Source organism: Capra hircus, chromosome 2, assembly GCF_001704415.2.
Source record: "Capra hircus breed San Clemente chromosome 2, ASM170441v1, whole genome shotgun sequence".
NCBI classification, from domain to species: domain Eukaryota; kingdom Metazoa; phylum Chordata; class Mammalia; order Artiodactyla; family Bovidae; genus Capra; species Capra hircus.
This window is the reverse complement of record NC_030809.1, coordinates 88076826-88100459: the sequence shown is the minus strand read 5'-3', so window position 1 is coordinate 88100459 and position 23634 is coordinate 88076826. Positions and strand designations below refer to the sequence as shown.

Sequence of the window (23634 nt, the reverse complement as noted above, 5' to 3'; positions counted from 1 at the left end):
GACTGTTTAGTGTCAAACAACATGAAAGATTCCTAACTCAAAAAGGCCAAAAAAGATGTGCTTGATTCAGGAGATGAGGAAAGACATTTACTCTGATGCAGCCAGCTAAATAATGGAGCTAATGGAAGATTATACTCCCTGTCCTAATTACACGATGAATGGGGAACTGGTTCAGCACTCAGCCTGTTGGACAGGCTGTGTCAGCTACCATGATGCAAAGTATGTTGTAGCCAAGAAGGCATGAGCAAAGTGGATGGATGTCAACTGGAAAAAAAAAATTCCCTGGGCAACCTACTTGAATCTTTAGGGGTAGAAACTCCTCTCTCGGCTTTTTGAAGCAGTAAGTGTTATACAAAGTTGGGTGAAAAAAAATGGATTAATGTCAAGGAGCATGTCTGTAGAGTTATTGGTAAAGGTCAGTGGGATCTTTTTTTTTAATAAAACCTAAGCAACCTGATTCTCCAAGCCAGGCTTCAGCAGTACGTGAACCATTAACTTCCAGATGTTCAAGCTGGTTTTAGAAAAGGCAGAGGAACCAGAGATCAAATTGCCAGCATCCACTGGATCATCGAAAAAGCAAGAGAGTTCCAGAAAAACATCTATTTCTGCTTTGTTGACTATGTCAAAGCCTTTGACTGTGTGAATCACAATCAACTGTGGAAAATTCTGAAAGAGATGGGAGTACCAGACCACCTGACCTGTCTCTTGAGAAACCTGTATGCAGGTCAGGACAGGAAGCAACAGTTAGAACTGGACATGGAACAATAGACTGGTTCCTAATAGGAAAGGGAGTACATCAAGGCTGCTTATTGTCACCCTGCAAACCCTGGGCTGGAAGAAGCACAGGCTGGAATCAAGACTGCCGGGAGAAATATCAGTAACCTCAGATATGCAGATGACACCACCCTTATGGCAGAAAGTGAAGAGGAACTAAAAAAACCTCTTGATGAAAGTGAAAGATGAGAGTGAAAAAGTTGACTTAAAGCTCCACATTCAGAAAACGAAGATTATGGCATCTGGTCCCATCACTTCATGGGAAATAGATGGGGAAACAGTGGAAACCGTATCAGACTTTACATTTTTGGGCTCCAAAATCACTGCAGATGGTGACTGCAGCCATGAAATTAAAAGACGCTTACTCCTTGAAAATAAAGTTATGACCAACCTAAATAGCATATTAAAAAGCAGAGACATTACTTTGTCAACAAAGGTCCATCTAGTCAAGGCTATGGTTTTTCCAGTGGTCATGTATGAATGCGAGAGTTGGACTGTGAAGAAAGCTGAGCGCCGAAGAATTGATGTCTTTGAATTGTGGTGTTGGAGAGGACTCTTGAGAGTCCCTTGGACTGCAGGGAGATCCAACCAGTTCATTCTAAAGGAGATCAGTCTTAAGTGTTCATTGGAAGGACTGATGCTAAAGCTGAGACTCCAATACTTTGGCCACCTCATGTGAAGAGTTGACTCATTGGAAAAGACTCTGATGCTGGGAGGGATTGGGGGCAGGAGGAGAAGGGGATGACAGAGGATGAGATGGCTGGATGGCATCACCGACTCGATGGACATGAGTTTGAGTGAACTCTGGGAGTTGGTGATGGACAGGGAGGCCTGGCGTGCTGTGATTCATGGGGTCGCAAAGAGTCGGACACAACTAAGTGATGGAACTGAACTGAAGTGAACATACTGTTCAGCATAATTATTGCACCAATTTAGATTCCCACCCACAATGTAGGAGTGTTCCCTTTTCTCCATACCCTCTCCAGCATTTGCTTGTAGAGTTTGTTGATGATGGACATTCTGACTGGTATAAAGTGGTACCTCATTGTAGTTTTGATTTGTATTTGTCTAATAATTAGTGATGTTGAGCATCTTATGTGTCTATTGGCCATGTGTATGTCTTCTTTGGAGAAATGTCTATTTAGGTCTTCTGCCCACTTTTTGATAGGGTTTTGGTTGTTGTTCTTTTTCTTTTTTTTTTGACCATTATGTTTGGAAATTAAGCCATTATCGTTTGCAGTATTTTTGCCACTCCATAGGTTGTCTTTTTGTTTTGTTGCTGCAAAAGCTTATAAATTTGATTAGGTCCCATTTGCTTTTTTTGACTTTGATTTCTGTTGCCTTGGGAGAATGAGCTAAGAAAACACTGCTATGATTTACGTGATAGAATGTTTTGCTTATGTTTTCTTCTAGGAGTTTTATGGTCTTAGGTCTTAATATAAAAATCTTTAAGCAATTTTGAGTTTATTTTTGTGTATGGTGAGGATGTGTTCTAATTTCATTGATTTACATGCAGCTGTCCAGCTTTCTCAGCACCACTGACTGGAGAGACTGTCATTTCTCTAGTATATATTCTTGCCACCTTTGTCAAAGAGATGTGTGAGTTTGTTTCTGGGTGCTCTATTCTGTTCCTATCGTTTTGGTGACAATACCTCACTGTTTTGATTACTGTCACTTTGTAGTATTGTCTGAAGTCTGAAAGGGTTATGCTTCCAGCTCTATTCTTTAACTCTCAAGATGTCTTTGGCAATTCTGGATCTTTTACGGTTCCCTATAAATTTTAGGATTATTTGCTTTAGTTTTGTGAAAAGTGTCATATGTAATTTGATAGAGATCTCATTATCTGTACATTGTTTTGGGAAGTCACTTTAACAATATTGATCCTTCCAATCCAAAAGCATGGGGTATATTTTCATTTCTTTGGATCATCTTGAAGATTTTGGACACAGCGTTAAAAGACATAACTTTGTGACATCAACAACTGAAAAGGGTGGGGGTGGAGCAGTAAAGGTGCAAAGATGTTGCTATATTATCTAAGTAACATAAACTAGATTGTTACACCTTTAGCACTTTAAAAGCAATCTCTGTGATAACTGCAAAGAAAATGCTTGTCAATATACAGGGAATGAAATAAGAAAGGAATTTAAATGTTTCCCTATCCCTCAAGGCTACCCACATAGCTCAGTCCATAAAGCATCTGCCTTCAATGCAGGAGACCTGAGTTCAATTCTTGGGTCAGGAAGTTTCCCTGGAGAAGGAAATGGCAACCCCCTTTAGTATTCTTGCCTGGAGAATTCCATGGACAGAGGAACATGGTGGACTATATAGTTCATGGGATTGCAAGAGTCAGACACAACTTAGCACTCTCTCTCTCTAACCCCCAAAATCAACTAAGCACAAAAGTAGATAGTAATATAGAGAATGAGAGACAAAAAAACTGTAAGACATATGGAAAACAAATAGCAAGATGAAAGAATTCCTTACCAGTAATTAGTTTAAATATAAATAATGGGGAAATAGTGGAAACAGTGGCAGGGTTTATTTTATTGTGCTCTAAAATCACTGTGGACAGTGACTGTAGCCATGAAATTAAAAGACGTTTGCTCTTTGAAAGGAAAGCCTTGACAAACCTAGACAAAGGTCCATATAGTCAAAGGTATGGTTTTCCCAGTAGTCATGTACACATGTGATATTTGGACCTGACAGAAAGGCTGAGTGCTGAAGAATTGATGCTTTCAAATTGTGAAGACTCTTGAAAGAGTCCCTTGGACAGCCAGAGATCAAACCAGTCAATCCTAAAGAAAACCAACCCTGAATATTCAGTGGAAGGACTAATGCTGAAACTCCAATACTTTGGCCACCTAATGCGTAGAGCTAACTGATTGGAGAAGACCTTGATTCTGGGAAAGACTGAGGGCAGGAGGAGAAGAGGGCAACAGAGGATGAGATGATTGGATGGCATCACCAACTCAATTGACATGCGTTTGAGCAAGCTCCAAGAAATAGTGAAGGAGTGGGAAGCCTGCAGTTCAAGGAGTCGCAAAGAGTTGGACAGGACTGAGTGACTTTCACTTACATGAAAATGGGGGTAAGCATTGGAGATGAGAGGAAAGCTGGCATAGATTTCCAATCAAGAAATAATGGTGATGTAAAGCAGGATAGAGGCAGCTAGTTACAGGAGTGGATTGGTTTTAGTTTTTTTAGGCAATTTAAATTGAACCAGTAATTACTTGAAATTCTGAAACTGAAAATTAGGTTTATTCTTCTGATCAAAATGTAAGTTTAGAGGAGGATCTACCATAAGCCAATAATGTAGGATGTATAAACTCTAAAGAAATAATATTAAGTAAGCTATTCCTTGGGATTATCCTTTTCACTACTCCTCTTTATAGTTAAAATAGTAGTTTCTACCAAATTTTATGCACCTAAATAATTGTAGTCACCTATTTTTCATTTGATGACAACATCAGTAATGACTTCATCATGCATAGATCTTCAGCTTCTTTTATACTTTGTCTCTAGTCCTATTTAGAATAGTAACATCACAGTATCAGACAGTAAGAAATAAAACTCCCATGTTCTGTTTAGTTGCTCAGTCATGTCCGACTGTTTGCGACCCCATGGACTGCAGCACACCAGGACTCGCTGTCCATCACCAACTCCCAGAGTCCACCCAAACCCATGTCCATTGAGTTGGTGATGCCATCCAGCCATCTTATCCTCTGTTGTCCCCTTCTCCTCCTGCTCTCAATCTTTCCCAGCATCAGGGTCTTCTCAAATGAGTCAGCTCTTTGCATCAGGTGGCCAAAGTATTGGGAGTTGCAGCTTCAACATCAGTCCTTCCAATGAACACCCAGGACTGATCTCCTTTAGGATAGACTGGTTGGATCTCCTTGTAATCCAAGGGACTCTCGAGAGTCTTCTCCAACACCACAGTTCAAAAGCATCAATTCTTCGGCCCTCAGCTTTCTTTATACTCCAACTCTCACATCCATACATGACTACTGGAAAAACCATAGCCTTGAGTAGACGGACCTTTGTTGACAAAGTAATGTCTCTGCTTTTTAACATGCTGTCTAGGTTGGTCATAATTTTCCTTCCAAGGAATAAGCGTCTTTTAATTTCATGGCTGCAGTCACCATCTGCAGTGATTTTGGAGCCCCCCAAAATAAAGTCTGGCACTGTTTCCACTATTTCCCCAACTATTTCCCATGAAGTGATGGGACCAGATGCCATGATCTTAGTTTTCTGAATATGGAGCTTTAAGCCAACTTTTTCACTCTCGTCTTTCACTTTCATCAAGAGGCTCTTTAGTTCCTCTTCACTTTCTGCCGTAAGGGTCGTGTCATCTGCATATCTGAGATTATTGATATTTTTCCTGGCAGTCTTTGATTCCAGCTTGTCCTTCCTCCAGCCCAGCATTTCTCATGATGTACTCTGCATAGAAGATAAATAGCAGGGTGACAATATGCAGCCTTGACGTACTCCTTTTCCTATTTGGAACCAGTCTGTTGTTCCGTGTCCAGTTCTAACTCTTGCTTCCTGACCTGCATACAGGTTTCTCAAGAGGCAGGTCAGGTGGTCTGGTATTCCCATCTCTTTCAGAATTTTCCACAGTTTATTGTGATTCACACAGTCAAAGCCTTTGACATAGTCAATAAAGCAGAAATAGATGTTTTGTCTGGAACTCCTTTGCTTTTTCGATGATCCAGCTGATGTTGACAATTTGATCTCTAGTCCCTCTGCCTTTTCAAGATTAGTAATGTATGAGTTTAGTGCAATTGTGCAGTAGTTTGAGCATTCTTTGGCATTGCCTTAATGATCCACTGGTAAAATTGGAGGAGGAATTCAGTCAAATGTAATTTAATCTATTGGCAGATAATAATAATATTACCTACTGGCAGATAATATTATTCTTTTGTCATTAAGCAGTTGAAAGAAACTGTATAATGAGACTTTTATTTTTGCTAAATTTTTATTTTGAAGTTATTATAGACTCACAGAAGTTGCAAATATAGTTCATAGTGTTCCATAAACCCTTCACCCAGATTCTCTGTAGTGTGACGTCTTATGATATTGCAGGTCCAAACCATGACATTGACATTGGTATAACACTGTTAACTGAACTACAGACCTTATTCAGTTCTCAACAGGTTTTACTTTTACTCATTTTTGTGTGTCTGTTTAATTCTCTGTGGCTTGATCCCATGTGTAGATTTTTGTGGTATTGCAATAAAGATACAAAAACTGTTTCATCATTACAAAGAAAATTCTTTTTGTAACTCCTTTTGTATTATCATACTCATTCCTCAGTTCTGTTTCTTTGCCATCATGTATTTGTTCTTCATCTTTATAATAATTTTGTCATTTCAAGAATTTTTTAATGTAATCATGCAATATGTAATATTTTTGTGATCAGCCTTTATTTTTTCTCTCAAAGCATAATGCCCTTGAGAGCCATCCACATTATTGCACATATCAGTGGTTAATTTTTTTTTTTTTGGCCTCAGTTATAGTCCCTCAGTGTGTGGATGTTCCATTTCTTTAACCCCATTAACTCATTGTAGGACATTTGTATTGTCCTCAGGTTTTTGGCTGTTCCAAATAAAGTTTTTATTGAGACTCATATTACAGATTTTCATTTGAGCATAAATTTTCATTTCTGTGATATAAATACCCAAAAGTGTAATCACTGTGTCACACAGTAAGTGTATGTTTTTTTATAAGAAATGGCCAAAAGAAACTTTGCAGAATGGCTGTAACATTTCACATTCTCACCAGTCGTTGTATATGAGATCTTCCTTCTCTTCATGCTTACCAGCATGTGGTGTTTTCTCTGTTCTGTTTTTGCTTTTCAGATAAATGTATACCTTGTGGTTGCAATTTGCCTTTTTCTAATGGCTAATGTGTTTCAGGTGTTTATTTGCTATCCATATAGCCTCTTTGTCTGAAATGTCTGTTTATGCCTTTGACCCATTTTTCTAGTTGGATCATTTATGGTTGAGCTTCAATCTTTTGATTAATACTTAATTTGCAGTCAAAATTTATGTATAGGCACTGAAGTGCAGGGTGTATGTATGTTTCTTTCACGAATGATCACGAAATGATCATGTGTCACCATGTGCATGATTTTAGTGACTTACCTGAATTATATTCAATACAAGGAGGCAGTTTAGACACCTACCCTGGGACCTCAGACATTTTACTTAGCTCTAGTGAGCATGTTTTCTCAGTCCATGAAATGGAGAGAAATATATTTTAATTCCATTAGTACTGTGAAATAGCTAACATAGCTTGGAAAAGATAAGGTATATTGTCAAATCTCTCCCCCATTTTTTTAGAATTTACTTTTTATTGTCTCAGGGACAGTTGTTCCATTGTTTCCTGTGATTTCAGACTTTTTCACAGTCAAGAGTATCTTTAATCAGAATGAAGATGTAATTTCATATTCCTGAAAGGATTTTTCCCCACACACAACTCTGATTCAAGATAAAAAAATTTAGTAGGATAAAATTAAAATATTCAGTGTAAAGATTGTCAGGCAAGATGCCTTGAATAGAGAAAAGGTTGCTAAAAGGTGCCCTAAGGCAGCTGAGAAAACTACTTTTCTCCTAAGAGGGAAGCTTAAGGAACCAAAACATCAGGAGAGTACTCTGTTCTTGTACTCTATTCTGGCCTGGAGCCAGAATCCTTTTGGGACTTAGGCCTTGTCTATACTGTAAGGGAAGGTACAGATTTGCTGTCAAAGCATTGCTCTGCTGCTGTCCTATAGAAACTAATGCCAAAGGTTGTTGTCTAAATGTCAGTATATGAAATTATTAAGTATGAATGTAAAATATATCACACGCAGATCTTCCTTCAAGTTATTGAAATTTCTGCTTTTTAAAATCAGGTGGCTAAATAGCAGTTATATATAATCAAGTATATATACTTATAACTGTGTATATAATATTTATGTATTTTATGTGTGTGTGTATGTGTGTATAGATAGATAGATAATAGTTATGTATAATGAAGTATAACTAGATTGGGTTTAAATCCTGACTGACCTATGTACTGTTATGGTTTTGATCAAGTTACTTAACCTTTCTGTGTCATCTAATCTGAAAGAGGTATTAGGATTATTCCATAGGATTATTCTGAGAATTAAATAAGATCATAAATTCAAAACACTTCCAACAATTCCTGGCTAAGTTATTATTACCTGATTAGTGAAGTACTTCTCTAGGAAATTGCTGGTGAGAAAATTAGATCTTTTAGCTGAAGGTGTTTATCTATGACTATATTGTCCTCCAGGAGAATTTTTTTTTTTTTTCCTCCAGGAGAATTTTACAGAACTTTTTCTTTGTTATTAAACACACACACACACACACCATTCCAGTTAATGCTTGGAATTTTTAAGTATTCTCAATTTGGTGGCATTGACCACAAAATTTTGTTTAGTATGAAATGTTTATGAATAAAGAGAAGTACAGGCAGTTCTGTATGTTTGCAGAAGAAACATTTTACCTAGTCTGTAATGACTGTGTATGATTGATGAGTGGAGCAAAAAAGCGAGGTTTTTCTGGAATAGATGATCCTGTGGGATGAATGTGGGGAGCAACATTCTATACAAAGGAAGTGCATCCGTTGTTTTTCGTTTGTTTGATTTTGTTTTTAAAGGCAGAGAAAGGAAGCTGAATACTAGATTGAAAAGAAAGGTAGGACTAATTATAAGAATCATCTAAAATGTGAAATGGGAGTGTCAAATAAACCTGTAGTTAGGCAAAGAGGAGCCGTTGAGATTTTTCTTTTTCTGGTTTTATTGAGAAATAACTTACATATGTCACTGTGTTTGAGTCTATAATAGTAAATTCTTAATTTCTGTAAGCCAATCATCCTTATATTCATGCTAAAATTTTTTATTATTTTTTTAAAGGATTTCATTTGTGGAAATGAGCAGTCGTAAATCAAAGAGTAGCAACTTAATACAAGCAGACTACGTTTCACAGGTTAGTGTATATTTTCATTAATCTGAATGCCTGTTATCATGAAAGGGGATAACTTGAATTCTTAACTTGAATTCTCCCCTTATTATGTATAAAGGAGCACACTTTCCATTGTCAAGGGGAAAGTGTCCTTGCTGCTTCCTAATTTCAACCTCTATAAATGTTTGGATAGATGGAATCCTAATTTTATTCTTGTCTTCCTAAATGTTCTCAAGTTTCAATTTAGTTTAATATTATCTTCAGAGTTTTTCACTTCTTTAGGTAAGTTTATTGAAAAGTATTTTATTCCTTTTGTTGCGGTTGTAAATGAAATTATTTTCTTTTATGTTTTATTTGTTCCTTGTGTATCTAAATGAAATTGATTTTTCTATATTAATCTTATATTCTGTAACCTTGCTAAACTCATTTATAATATATTTTTTTAGTTTATTCCTTTGGCTTTTCTGTATATAACATCATGACCTCTTCAAAGAGATATAGTTTTACTTCTTCCTTTCCAATCTGTAGCCTTTCATTTCTTTTTGTTGTCTAATTGTCACGACCAGAACCTTCAGTATAATACTGAGTAAGCTAGCGAGAGCAGACCATTTTTTATATTTGGAAAGTGTGTTCAGTCTTTTACCAGTGAGTAAGATGTATGACGTTAGCTCAAACTACCGCACAATTGAACTCGTCTCACACACTAGTAAAGCAGTGCTTAAAATTCTGCAAGCCAGGCTTCAGCAATACATGAACCGTGAAATTCCAGATGTTCAAGATGGTTTTAGAAAAGGCAGAGGAACCAGAGATCAAATTGCCAACATCTGCTGGATCATAGAAAAAGCAAAGGAGTTCCAGAGAAAACATCTATTTCTGCTTTATTGACTATGCCAAAGCCTTTGACTGTGTGGATCACAACAAACTGTGGAAACTTCTGAAAGAGATGGGAATACCAGACCACCTGACCTGCCTCTTGAGAAACCTGTATGCAGGTCAGGAAGCAAGAGTTAGAACTGGACACGGAACAACAGACTGGTTCCAAATAGGAAAAGGAGTACATCAAGGCTGCATATTGTCACCCTGCTTATTTAACTTAATACACAGAGTACATCATGACAAACGCTGGGCTGGAGGAAGCACAAGCTGGAATCAAGATTGCCGGGAGAAATATCAGTAACCTCAGATATGCAGGTGACACCACCGTTATGGCAGAAAGTGAAGAGGAACTAAAGAGCCTCTTGCTGAAAGTGAAAGACGAGAGTGAAAAAGTTGGCTTAAAGCTCAACATTCAGAAAACGAAGATTATGGCATCTGGTCCCATCACTTCATGGGAAATAGATGGGGAAACAGTGGAAACCGTATCAGACTTTACATTTTTGGGCTCCAAAATCACTGCAGATGGTGACTGCAGCCATGAAATTAAAAGACGCTTACTCCTTGAAAATAAAGTTATGACCAACCTAAATAGCATATTAAAAAGCAGAGACATTACTTTGTCAACAAAGGTCCATCTAGTCAAGGCTATGGTTTTTCCAGTGATCATGTATGGATGTGAGAGTTGGAATATAAAGAAAGCTGAGTGCTGAAGAATTGATGCTTTTGAACTGTGATGGAGAAGACTCTTGAGAGTCCCTTGGACTGCAAGGAGATCCAACCAGTCCATCATAAAGGAGATCAGTCATGGGTGTTCATTGGTGGGACGGGTTTTGAAGCTGAAACTTCAATACTTTGGCCACCTGATGCAAAGAGCTGACACATTGGAAAAGACCCTGATGTTGGGAAAGATTGAGGGCAGGAGGAGAAGGGAATGACAGAGGGTGAGATGATTGGATGGCATCACCAACTCAATGGGCATGAGTTTGGGTGGACTCTGGGAGTTGGTGATGAACAGGCAGGCCTGGCATGCTGCGATTCATGGAGTCACAAAGTGTTGGACACGACTGAGTGACTGAACTGAACTGATGATGTTAGCTGTGGTTTTTTGTGGATATTAACAGGTTGAGAGAGTCTGCTTATATATCTAGTATATTTAGTGTGTTTATCATGAACATTTAATATTTTTTAACTGTGTATATACTTGAGGAGTCTAGCTGGAAATGGGTATGATATTTCTACACTGGCTTAACCAGAACTACATTTTTTTACAGCAAAAATTAAATGTTACTGACATTCCTTTGTAAGACCTTACTTACCTTCTGTTTAAAGGAAAATGTTTAATTATGCTTTTAAAAATACTGGCCTGGAATGGATGAATTTATCTCAGATGACTATTATATCTAATACTGTGGGCAAGAATCCCTTAGGAGAAATGGAATAGCCATTATAGTCAACAAAAGACTCCAAAATGCAGTACTTGTTTCCAAGGCCAGCCATTCAGTATCACAGTAATCCAAGTCTATGCCCCGACCAGTAATGCTGAAGAAGCTGAAGTTGAACACGTCTATGAAGACCTACAAGCCCTTCTAGTACTAACACCCAGAAAAGATGTCCTTTTCATTATAGGGGACTGGCATCCAAAAGTAGGGAGTTAAGAAATACCTAGAGTAAGGGGCATATTTGGCCTTGGAGTACAGAATGGATCAGGGCAAAAGCTTATAGAGTTTTGCCAACAGGACGCACCAGTCATAGCAAACACCATCTTCCAAAAACACAAGAGAAGGCTCTACACATGGACGTCACCAGATGGTCAACACGAAAATCAGATTGATTATATTCTTTGCAGCCAAAGATGGAGAAGCTCTATACAGTCAGCAAAAGCAAGACCGGGAGCTGACTGTGGCTCAGATCATGAACTCCTTACCGCCAAATTCAGACTTATATTGAAGAAAGTAGGGAAAACCATTAGACCGTTTAGGTATAACCTAAATCAATACCCTTATGATTATACAGTGAAAATAACAAATAAATTGAAGGGATTAGATCTGGTAGAGTGTCTGAAGAACTACGGTTGTAAGTTCATGACTTGTATAGGAGGCAGAGATCAAGACCATCCCCAAGAAAAAGAAATACAGAAAGGCAAAATGGTTGTCCGAGGAGGCCTTACAAATAGCTATGAAAGGGAGAGAGGCTAAAGGCAAAGAAGAAAAGGAAAGATATATCCATTTGAATGCACAGTACCAAAGAATAGCAAGGAAAGATAAGAAAGCCTTCCTCAGTGATCAATGCAAAGAAATAGAGGAAAACAATAGAATGGGGAAGACTAGAGATTTCTTCAAAAAAGTAGAGATACCAAGGGAACTTTTTATGCCAAGTTGAGCACAGTAAAGGACAGTAATGGTATGGACTTAACAGAAGCAGAAGATATTAAGAAGAGGTGGCAAGAACACACAGAAGAATTACGCAAAAAAGATTTACACAACCCAGATAATCATGATGGTGTGATCAGTCACCTAGAGCCAGACATCCTGGAATCCAAAGTCAAGTGGGCCTTAGAAAGCATCACTACGAACAAAGCTAGTGGAGGTGATGGAATTCCAGTTAAGCTATTTCAAATCCTAAAAGATGATGCTGAGAAAGTGTTACACTCAATATGCCAGCAAATTTGGAAAACTCATCAGTGGCCACAGGACTAGAAAAGATCAGTTTTCATTCCAGTCCCCAAGAATGGCAATGCCAAAGAATGCTCAAACTACCGCTCAATTGCACTCATCTCACATGCTATACACTCAACATTCTTCAAGCCAGGCTTCAACAGTACGTGAACCATGAACCTCCAAATGTTCAAGCTGGATTTAGAATAGGGAGAGGAACCAGAGATCAAATTGCCAACATCCATTGGATCATCAAAGAGGCAAGAGAGTCCCAGAAAAACATCTACTTCTGCTTTGTTGACAATGCCAAAGCCTTTAACTCTGTGGATCACAACAAACTGTGGAAAATTTTGAAAGAGATAGGAATAACAGACCATCTGACCTGCCTCTTGAGAAATCTGCTTGTCAAGAAGCAACAGTTAGAACTGGACATGGAACAACAGACTGGGAAAGGAGTTGTTCTAAATCGGGAAAGGACTATGTCACAGCTCTATATTGTCACCCTGGTTATTTAACTTACATGCAGAGTACATCATGAGAAATGCTAAACTGGATTAAGCACAAGCCAGAATTAAGATTGCCAGGAGAAATATCAATAACCTCAGAGATGCAGATGACACCATCCTTATGGCAGAAAGCAAAGAACTAAAGAGCCACTTGATGAAAAGGAAAGAGGAGAGTGAAAAAGTTGGCTTAAAACCCAACATTCAAAAAACTAAGATCATGGCATCCGGTCCCATCACTTCATGGGAAAACAGTGGAAACAATGTCAGACTTTATTGGGGGGGACTCCAAAATCACTGCAGATGGTGACTGCAGCCATGAAATTAAAAGACGTTTACTCCTTGGAGGAAAAGTTATGATAACCTAGGCAGCATATTAAAAAGCAGAGACTTTACTTTGCCAACAAGGTCCCTCTTGTCAAAGCTATGGTTTTTCCCTAGTCATGAATGGATGTGAGAGTTGGACTATAAGGAAAGCTGAGCACTGAAGAATTGATGCTTTTCAACTGTGGTGTTGGAGAAGGTTCTTGAGTTTCCCTTGAACTGAAATGAGATCCAACCAGTCCATCCTAAAGGAAATCAGTCCTGAATATTCATTGGAAGGACTGTTGCTGAAGCTGAAACTCCAATACTTTGTCCACCTGATGCGAAGAACTGACTGACTCATTGGAAAAGACCCTAATCCTGAGAAAGATTGAAGTTAGAAGGAGAAGGGGATGACAGAGGATGGGATGGTTGGATTACATCACTGACTCCATGGACCTGAGTTTATGAAAACTCCTGGAGTTGGGGATGGACAAGGAGACCTGTCATGCTTCAGTACATGGGGTTTCAAATAGTCGGACACGACTGAGTGACTGAAGTGAACATAGCTTTGTAAATAGCAGAGATCTTCCCTGTGCACCTAAATTAATTTCTATACATGTACATACCTGTTTAACTTTCACATCAACTCACTTTATTCATAATTGTCTGTCTGTAGACTTTAATGAAGTTTTAAACAAGAAAAGCACTGAGGTTCGTGTTTTTTTACAGTGATCTTGTCTAGGGGGAGGAATACACACTATGTTTAGTTGAATGTATGTTTGCTTCCTCAGGTTTTTTATAGATATCAGCTAATTCCTATATAATAACTATATTGTATTACAGATTACTACTTTCTTTAATCTTCAAAACAGGCCTGCCAGAATAGTGTATTGTCTCTCGGACACCAATCTTTCTATTCTTTCCACTTCCTCCTAAATGCTAAGTATGGATTATTTTATCCCTAGTGAATAATTTGCTTCTCTCTGCCTCTGGTATATATAAAGTGAACTCAGATTTTTTTCATTCATACATGAAAGATCACTCCCATACTGCACACTTGAGTCTGCAAGAAGCAAATAATGTTGGCAACTTCTTGTTTCTGCTGATGGAACCTCCTAAGGTTTTTGTCACTGGACACTGTTTGTTAGCAGCAAATGTAGAACAGGAACAATTTTGATGGTCCATCTTTTTAAAGAATGTGATGGATTGATATTTCTTTTTTACAGCTGTGTCTAAGTCCATCGTTTTAAGACAAAATAAAAATTTAGCTCTTTAGAAGAATTTTAATTAATTCCAGTGATTTCTTATTTTATATCATAGATCAGTATGATTTCTTCTATATATTTGAACATCTCCTTATATGCTAGGTTACTAATTTTTTGCAGATTACTGACTGTGTCATTTCTTACTAATATATATATGCTTTTTTTTTAGGCAATAGATCATATTCTTTTAGTAGTTTTGTGCTCTGCATCTAATAGGTCCTCAATAACTGTGTGGACTTTAAAATTTCTTCTGTTTCCTCAGAATCCTGACTTCTATGAGAGGTACAGAAAGATAGGACTTGAGCTAAACCAGTTTAGATGTGTTGGTCTCTAGGTAGCTCCAACAGTAAAGAATCTGCCTGCAATGTTGGAGACCTGTGTTCAATCCCTGGGTTGGAAAGATCCCCTGGAAAAGGAGCTGGCAGTCCACTCCAGTATTTTTGCCTGGGAAATCCTATGGACAGAGAAGCCTGGTGGGTTACAGTCCATGGGATCACACAGTCAGGTAAGACTGAGTGACTAAACTCAAAGACTGAGGTATGGTTCATGAGCATTATTAGATTAGATTACATTATTAAATTCTCTCATTGTTTATTCCTTGGCTGACATATTACACAAAATGAAGTATTCATTTATTCACATACATTAAAACAGCCCTCAAATTGCTGATGTTGCTAAAGTAACATCATAAAGCTCTCTTGTTGAAAGCTTCATGACTAAATTCTCATCCTTTCTCTGGGACTTGCTGCTGCTGCTAAGTCGTTTCAGTCATGTCCAACTCTTTGCAACCCTATGGGCCATAGCCTGCCAGGTGCCTCTGTCCATGGGCCTTTCCAGGGAAGAATACTGGAGTGGGTTGCCATACCTCCTCCAGAGGATCTTCCTGAACCAGGGATTGAACCCACATCTCTTAAGTCTCCTGCATTGGCAGGCAGATTCTTTATCACTAGTGCCACCTGGAAAACAAGAACTGTTAATTTTATCACTTGGGAAAATGCCAGACCTCATGATGACAAGTTGTTTAGGGAGAGCTGAATTGATTCATTAATACCTAACTCGAACTGCTATAAATATATTTACTTATTTATTTTTGATTGCATATATAATGTTTTCATTTGTATTCGCTTTATTTTTATCAGGTACAAAGAATTTTACGTGAAAGATTTTGTCATCAGAGTCCACATGGTAACCTATTTGGAGTACAAGTACAATATAAGTAAGTTTAGATTCCCACTTATCTGTTACAAAGCTACTTATAGATACCCTTTAGGTTTTGTAGAAATTGTCATACACAGATTTTGTCTTAAACAAGGATAGTGAACATTTTTATAGAGGTAAAGTTTTGCTTTGTGTATAAAAAAATGACTTGTTGTGAGGGAAGAGCAGATATACATATTTCCATAATGAAAAAAACTCTAACTTTCAAACTGTTTCATTTCTGTCATTTGGTATTATGGAGAGATTTCTGAGCTTGCCCCTAATGCTCAGCAGCCAGTTGTGAAGTGAAAGTTCCTAAGATTTGCCACAGTTGTTCCTATCCCATACCACCATAAAGACCACAATATTTCAGTCTTACTTGGTTTCTTCTTGAGGTTTCTAGAGAAGTATTTCTGTTCTTCTCTGTAGGACTAATTTAAAAAGTATTACCTAGCAAATTATTTCAGCTTTGCTTTTTAAATTTCGGCCTCTTTATATCATTTCAGACACTTAATAGAGCTGCTAAAAAGAACTGCTATCCATGGAGAAAGTAACTCTGTTCTCATTATTGGACCCCGAGGTTCAGGAAAGACCATGGTAAAAGCTGTTGATTTCTGGCATTCCTTTGCTTTGTAGGCATGTACAACATTGAAAATGGTTTTGATTATTTCATCCTTGTGTTACTAGCATTTTTTTTTAAATTTTAAGTCTTAGAATACATGCAAAGCCTTTATAAAGTTAGACTTGTTTATTTGAGTTGAGAGAACTTTTTTTACCTTATTTTTCCTCACAGTAATAAATTTTCAAATGTTATTTGTTCCATTGTAGTCTTTGGTCCTTCAAGAATTTGTGACTGCCAATAGACAAAGCAAACTGGCATTTATTGAACATGTTCCTTGTACCTTTTATTTATCTTCTGTTATTTATTCTTTACATTAACCCTGCAAGGTAGGCATGATATTGTCTCTATTTGTAGATTAGGTAGCTATCATATCAAGCATTTTTTTTCTTTTAGTTTATTGTGTGACCCTAACTCAGGCAGGTTTTTTTAATATATGCATTCATATCTTCTAGCGTTCTCTTCTACTTTCCATCTTTATTATATTATAACTTTAGTTAACCTCAAAAAGATAACTTTTGCTTTTTTACCCTTGTTTTCTCTTTTCATTTTCTTTATTCAGTGTAAGACCAGTTATGGCTATTATATTACAAATATTACTATGTAATTGTATAATCTGCTTTTGCTATATTCCATGCAGTAAATTTAGATTTTTCACTAATATGCATTTTTACTATGTATAGAAGTAAAATTGTGTATTATGTATTATTTTATATTAAGTAAAACTATGTAAAATAGAATTAGAATTATGTTTTAATTTTTTAAGCAATACAGTTTGACTGTGTATTATGTAAAGATTGGGAAATTAGGACTTTAGGATTTTACTGTCATCACTTGTTTCCAGTATTGTTTGTAGTACATAAATTGGAGATTTAGATCTAAATAATTTATTTTCTTTAAAAATTTTTTCATTTATTATGATCACATTTATGACCGTATTTATTTCTGACTGTTTAATTTAGTGCAGTCCTTTGGCTTAGTCCTTGTATACAACCACTATTTCTTTATCCTTAGTTTTTTTATTATGATTTTTCTTTGTGTTTGACTTCAGTGCTATTTATGGTAGTTTATATAGGAAAAGTATGTGACTAATATACTTTTGAGCTATGAGACTACTATTAAAACAACATCTCTATTAACAGTAGAAACACTGAGGAAAGATATGCACAGAAAGGTCATAGGAAATTAAATACAAATCAGTTTTAAACTTAGAAACATGTTTAATTTCACTCATTATCTGGTAAATTAAATAAAAATATAGTAATTTTTTCTATCAGGTTAACAAGAAGATCTATAAAATTGATAACATACTGATGTTCTTGCTGGTGGTATAAATTAGAATTAGACAAAATCTAACCAATATTACAAATGTGCCTACTTTTGACTCAGCAACATTTCTAGGAATTTATCTTTGTGAAATGATATGTGTATTGTTACTCATTACAGCAATGTTTATTAGCAGTGCAAGATGAGAAACAGTATAAATAACCCTCAGAATACTGATTAATAAATCTTGATACATCCATCCATGTAATGGACTGTGATACTGCAGTAAAAAAGAATACAGAAATATTTGTATATAGTCCAAAAAAGGGAAGAAATCATATTAATTTCTCTATAAACAAAAGTTCCCTGAAATGTATATATTTAAATTTTTATTGGAGTATCATTGATTTACAATGTTGTGTCAGGTTCAGATATACAGCAGAGTGAATTGGGTATACATATACTTATGTCCACTCTTTTTAAATTCTTAACCCATATAGGCCACTTCAAAATATTGTGTAGAGTTCTCTGTACTATACGGTAGGTCCTTATTAGTTGCCTATTTTATGGGTAGTACTATGTATAAGTCAACCCTAGTCTCCCAATTTATCAATCCCACCTTTCCCCCTGGTAGCCACAGGTTTGTTTTCTACATCTGTGACACTACTTCTGGTTTGTAAATAAGTTCATTTGTACCCTTTTAAAAAATTTTCCACATATAAGTAATATCATATGATATTTGTCTGTGTCTAACTTACTTCATTCAATATGACAAGCTCTAGGTCCACTCATGTACCTGCAGATGACATTACTTTGTTCTTTTTTATGGCTGAGTAATACTCCATTCAGTTTTTGTTCCAGTCTCGAAGAAAGGAAATGCTAAAGAATGTTCAAACTACCTCACAATTGCACTCATCTCTCACGTCAGCAAAGTAACACTCAAAATTCTCCAAGCCAGGCTTCAATAGTACATGAACCATGAACTTCCAGATGTTCAAGCTGGATTTAGAACAGGCAGAGGAACCAGAGATCAAATTGCCAGCATCCATTGGATCATCAAAAAAGCAAGAGAGTTCCAGAAAAACATCTACTTCTGCTTTGTTGACTATGCCAAAGCCTTTGACTGGATCACAACAAACTGTGGAAAATTCTTAAAGAGTTGGTAATAACAGACCATCTGACCTGCCTCCTGAGAAATCTGCTTGTCAAGAAGCAACCGTTAGAACTGGACATGGAACAACAGACTGGTTCCAGATTGGGAAAGGAGTATATCAAGACTGTATATTGCTTATTTAACTTATATGCAGAGTACAACGTGAGAAATGCTGGACTGGATGAACATAAGCCAGAATCAGGATTGCCGGGAGAAACAACCTCAGAGATGCAGATGACACCACCCTTATGGCAGAAGGCGAAGAAGAACTAAAGAGCCACTTGAAGAAAAGGAAAGAGGAGAGTGAAAAAGTTGGCTTAAAACTCAACATTCAAAAAACTAAGATCATGACATCTGGTCCTATCACTTCATAGCAAATGGATGGGAAAACAATGGAAACATAACAGACTTTATTTTTCTGGGCTCCAAAATCACTGCAGATGGTGATTGCAGCCATGAAATTAAAAGACCCTTGCTCCTTTTAAGAAAAGCTGTGACCAACCTAGACAGCATATTAAAAAGCAGAGACGTTACTTTGCCAACAGAGGTCTGTCTAGTCAAAGCTATGTTTTTTCCAGTAGTCATGTATGGATGTGAGAGTGGGACTGTAAAGAAAGCTGAGCACTGAAGAATTGATGCTTTTGAACTGTGGTGTTGGAGAAGACTCTTGAGAGTCCCTTGAACTGTAAGGAGATCCAACCAGTCCATCCTAAAGGAAATCAGTCCTGAATATTCATTGGAAGGACTGATGCTGAAGCTGAAGCTCCTATTGGAGCTTGGAGTATTCTTTGCAGCCAAAGTATCCTTTGGCCACCTGATGTGAAGAGCTGACTCACTGGGAAAGACCCTGATGCTGGGAAAGATTGAAGCCAGGAGGAGAAGGGGATGACAGAGAATGAGATGGTTAGATGACATCACCGACTCAATGGACATGAGTTTGTGTAACTCTGGGAAATGATGATGGACAGGCAAGCCTGGCGTGCTGCAGTCCATTGGGTCACAAAGAGTTAGATGTGACTGAGCGAGTGAACTTACTGAATATTCCATTGTGTGTAAATATATATTTATGTATATATATTATTACATATAAATATAACATATATTATTATATAATATATAAATATTATATATATAAATATATATAAATGCATATATATATGTGCACCACATCTTCTTTACCCTCTCCTCTGCTGATGGACATTTAGGTTGCTTCCATGCCCTGGCTATTGTAAATAGTGCTGCAGTTGAGCTGAATATCGAGGTGTATGAATCTTTTCAAATGATGGTTTTCTCCGGGTAAATGCCTAGGAGTGGGTTTTCTGGGGCATGATATTCTATTTTTAGTTTTTTAAGGAACCGCTGGGCTTCCCTGGTGGCTCAGAGGTTAAAGCGTCTGCCTGCAATGCGGGAGACCTGGGTTCGATCCCTGGGTCGGAAAGACTCCCTAGAGAAGGAGGTGGCAACCCACTCCCATATTCTTGCCTGGAGAATCCCATGGATGGAGGAGCCTGGTGGGCTACAGTCCATGCGTTCACAAAGAATCGGACACGACTGAGCGACTTCACTTTCACTTTCACTTTATACTGTTCTCCATAGTGACTGTACCAGTTTACATTCCCATCAACATACCTTCTCCAGCACATATTGTTTGTTGGTTTTATTGATGATGGCCATTCTGACCAGTGTGAAGTGATACTCCATTGTAATTTTGATTTGCATTTCTCTAATAGTGATGTTGAACATCTTTTCAAGTGCTTTTTGGCCATTTTTATGTCTTATGTCTTCTTTATGGTGTGCTGCAGTCCATGGGGTCATAGAGAGACACGACTTAGCCACTGAATAATGTCAACAAATGTCTTTCTGAAATATTAAACAATAACGTAGTGGGTTATTTGTTGAGTGGCATATGGGAACAGAGGTTAAGGCTCTTTTCACTATATATCTTTTTATGGTTTTTGAGGGGTGAACTATATGACCATGCAGTCTATTTTTAAAACTACAGAGTGGGAAGTTGGTTGAAGGCAAGGGAAAAAAATACAGCACCTAGTTAACAGAACAAATCACTAAACTCCTTCAGAACACATAAATATAAAAGAGATAGGAAGTTGAGTAATATGGGGAAATGTAAAAAGACTATTTTAAATCAAAAAATTATTTTGCACATTACTTATAAATGACTGGGATTAAACTCTTCCGTGACTTATTTTTTCCTCCCTTGAAATCACATAGTTTATTCAGTTTGTGTTTTATGGGAAAATTCCAAGGGCAGGCTTTTCTTTTCCCTTTATAAACTGCTTTTTCAAACTGGATAGTTTAGATTACGCAGTCATACCAACCCTCAATCTCAGTGTCTTGACTCAAATTTGTTGTTTACTTTTGCTGTGTCCCCACATTGTGTAACAGTAAGGGGGCACTATTCTCTGTCTTCACTCACAAGAAATGGTAATATTACCTCAGCATGTTCCTCCACTGACATCCCAGTGGAGGAAAGGAAGCCTGATGGATCAGGGACAGTCTTAAAGTTCCTACCCAGAGGTGCTACAGAGCACATCTCACACTTATTGACCAGAGTGAGTCACATGGTCACACCTAGTTTCAAGAGAGCAGGGCAGTGCATTTTTACTAGGTACCTAGAAAGGGAGGTTAACCAGAAGTATGGTGAACCTCACTGATGACCACCACAGCTAACTTGAGTTTATATGTGATTTTTCCTTGTCTAGATGCTTGTAGAATTGCTGTTTCTTAGCAGTGTGAAAGTTTCACAGGTTATATCAAAGTGTAGGTCATAAAAACCATAACTCTGCAAACCCTCTTGATGTGAATTTAGGTCTTTCTTTAGTAAAAGGATGATTTTCCTTTTTTTCCAGTTTTAATTATTGTTTTTGGAAAACACATTATATACTATGTTTGAAGAACATTTTTACATGGTACTTTAATTCTTCAAAGAGCTGTATAGTGATATTCTGGTATCAGTATGGGAGAAAATGAGACCTAAAAAATCAGTACATTAGACCTGTTATTCCATCATACACTGTGCATCTTGAAGTAAAATGACCTACAACAGAGAAGTTGAATCTCAGTGATTCATGCATCAAAGTGTCAAGCCAGAAGTATAATTTGAGCAGCTAATGACTTAATTTATTCTGAACTTTGATTTTGGAAGTTTGTCTCTTAAGGCATACAGAAACTTTACAAAAAAGGAAATAGAGCTAGTGAACGCTTACAAAATGTATAAGTAAATACAAATTAAACCTGTATACTCCATTTCATTAGTAAATTGACTAAAATAGATATATTTGTTAAAGAAAAAGTAAGCAGATAGTAAAGAGTTCCCACGTAATCTCTCTCTCACAGATACATGCTCATACACACACTCACCCTGGCAGTTTTCCCTGTCATTAACATCTTGCCTTACTGTGGTACATTTGTTAAAATTAATGAAGCTATATGAAACATTGCTAATGAAAGTCCATTGTTTACATTAAGGATTCTACAAGTCTATGGGTACAACACCATGTTCTGGTGCTTTGAAATAATTTATCTAATGTGACTTAAGTATGGAAAAACCCATACATGGTATTCCATTATGGTATAATTTAGTTTATTCCTACTACGCTCCAATATTGAGAGCTCAGAAAGCTGAGAAGCATTGTTTAACTCCTCACTTTTATGATTTGTTGTGTGTGGGCGTGTCCTGAGATATAAAATAGGTTATTCTTAGATACGAGTATTATTTTATCGTATAATTAGTATAATATATATCATGCTGCTGCTGCTGCTGCTGCTGCTGCTGCTAAGTTACTTCAGTCATGTCCGACTCTGTGCGACCCCATAGACGGCAGCCCACCAAGGCTCCCCCCTCCCTGGGATTCTCCAGGCAAGAACACTGGAGTGGGTTACCATTTCCTTCTCCAATGCATGAAAGTGAAAAGTGAAAGTGAAGTCACTCAATCGTGTCTGACTCTTAGCAACACCATGGACTGCAGCCCACCAGGCTCCTCCATCCATGGGATTGTCCGGGCAAGAGTACTGGAGTGGAGTGCCATTGCCTTCATAGCTTAGTATAATCATGCGTTAGTAATAGTATAATTACAGAAATTTGAACTTAAAAAGTAAGATTGCAGTGTATTGAAAATACTGCCCTTAGCCAAACTGTCTAAAATACAAAAATTAAAAATCTTCAATTAAGTGGTAAAGATAACAAATTCTGTGGTTTGTTGTATTTCAAATATTTTATTTTAAAAATAGATACGGTTCCAAATGAGAGATTTAAGTCTGGAAAATACTCTTCTACATAGAAATTAGACTTGCTAGATGGTTAAAGTTTCTTCTGGTTTGTTTCTTCTGGTTGCATATTGTTGAATATTGTGTCCCTGAAAGTATTTGTGAATAGTAATAAAAGCCTCTGGATGCTGGCAGTTCAAAGCAAACTATGCAAGTATATCTGTAACATTAATTTTTAGCTACAAAGAATGTGGAAATGGGATATCCAAATTGATTATGCTGGTTAATGTAACGTAACCAACTAAGGTTTTTTTCGTATATAATATAGTATAAAATATTGAAAAGATGACATTGTCTCCTTGGGGAAAAAAAATCTGACTTATGATTGTTAACCTAGCTAATTATACAGTAAATTTTAGCAATATCAAGAGTGAAACTAAAATTATTATTTGAAGACATGCTTGCTACTATATTTAAATCATCATTTCAGACCATACACACACACCTAACGAAAAAGTTGTGAGCTAATTCATGCAACTCACAGTAACTTGATGTTAAAGTAAATTTAGTGGAAAAAAGGCTATAAACCTGTTATAACTCCCTTTGCATATGTAAAATGAAGGCATTATTATTGACCCTGTTTCATTCTGCAAATAATTTGAAATGGTTTTGAACAATTTATCAAACCTAAAGTGATTTTAAACATAAAATCAGAGCCAGGGAAATATAAATACTATGTAAGTAAAATAGCAAGAAGTAGGTGCAAGAACATAGCAGATTGCTAAGAAAATGCCATACAGGCTATATTTTGAGAAGCAAATTAGTATCAG

General features: G+C 37.0%; 1 protein-coding gene across 5 annotated transcripts in view; it reads left to right on the top strand.

The window, feature by feature from the left end:
* The window catches only part of ORC4 (origin recognition complex subunit 4), a 95499-nt gene that overhangs the window by 34780 nt on the left and 37085 nt on the right, over window positions 1-23634 (top strand). For 4 of the 5 annotated variants that reach the window (XM_018062594.1, XM_018062578.1, XM_005676172.3 and 1 more), the window contains exons 2-4: window positions 8693-8765; window positions 15485-15561; window positions 16049-16139. In XM_018062594.1, the coding sequence (XP_017918083.1) occupies window positions 8709-8765; window positions 15485-15561; window positions 16049-16139 (225 nt within the window). In that variant the 5' untranslated portion in view covers window positions 8693-8708. Of the gene's footprint in view, window positions 1-8692; window positions 8766-14829; window positions 14851-15484; window positions 15562-16048; window positions 16140-23634 lie in introns of those variants that run through there. The other variant, XM_018062602.1, reaches the window with a different exon arrangement.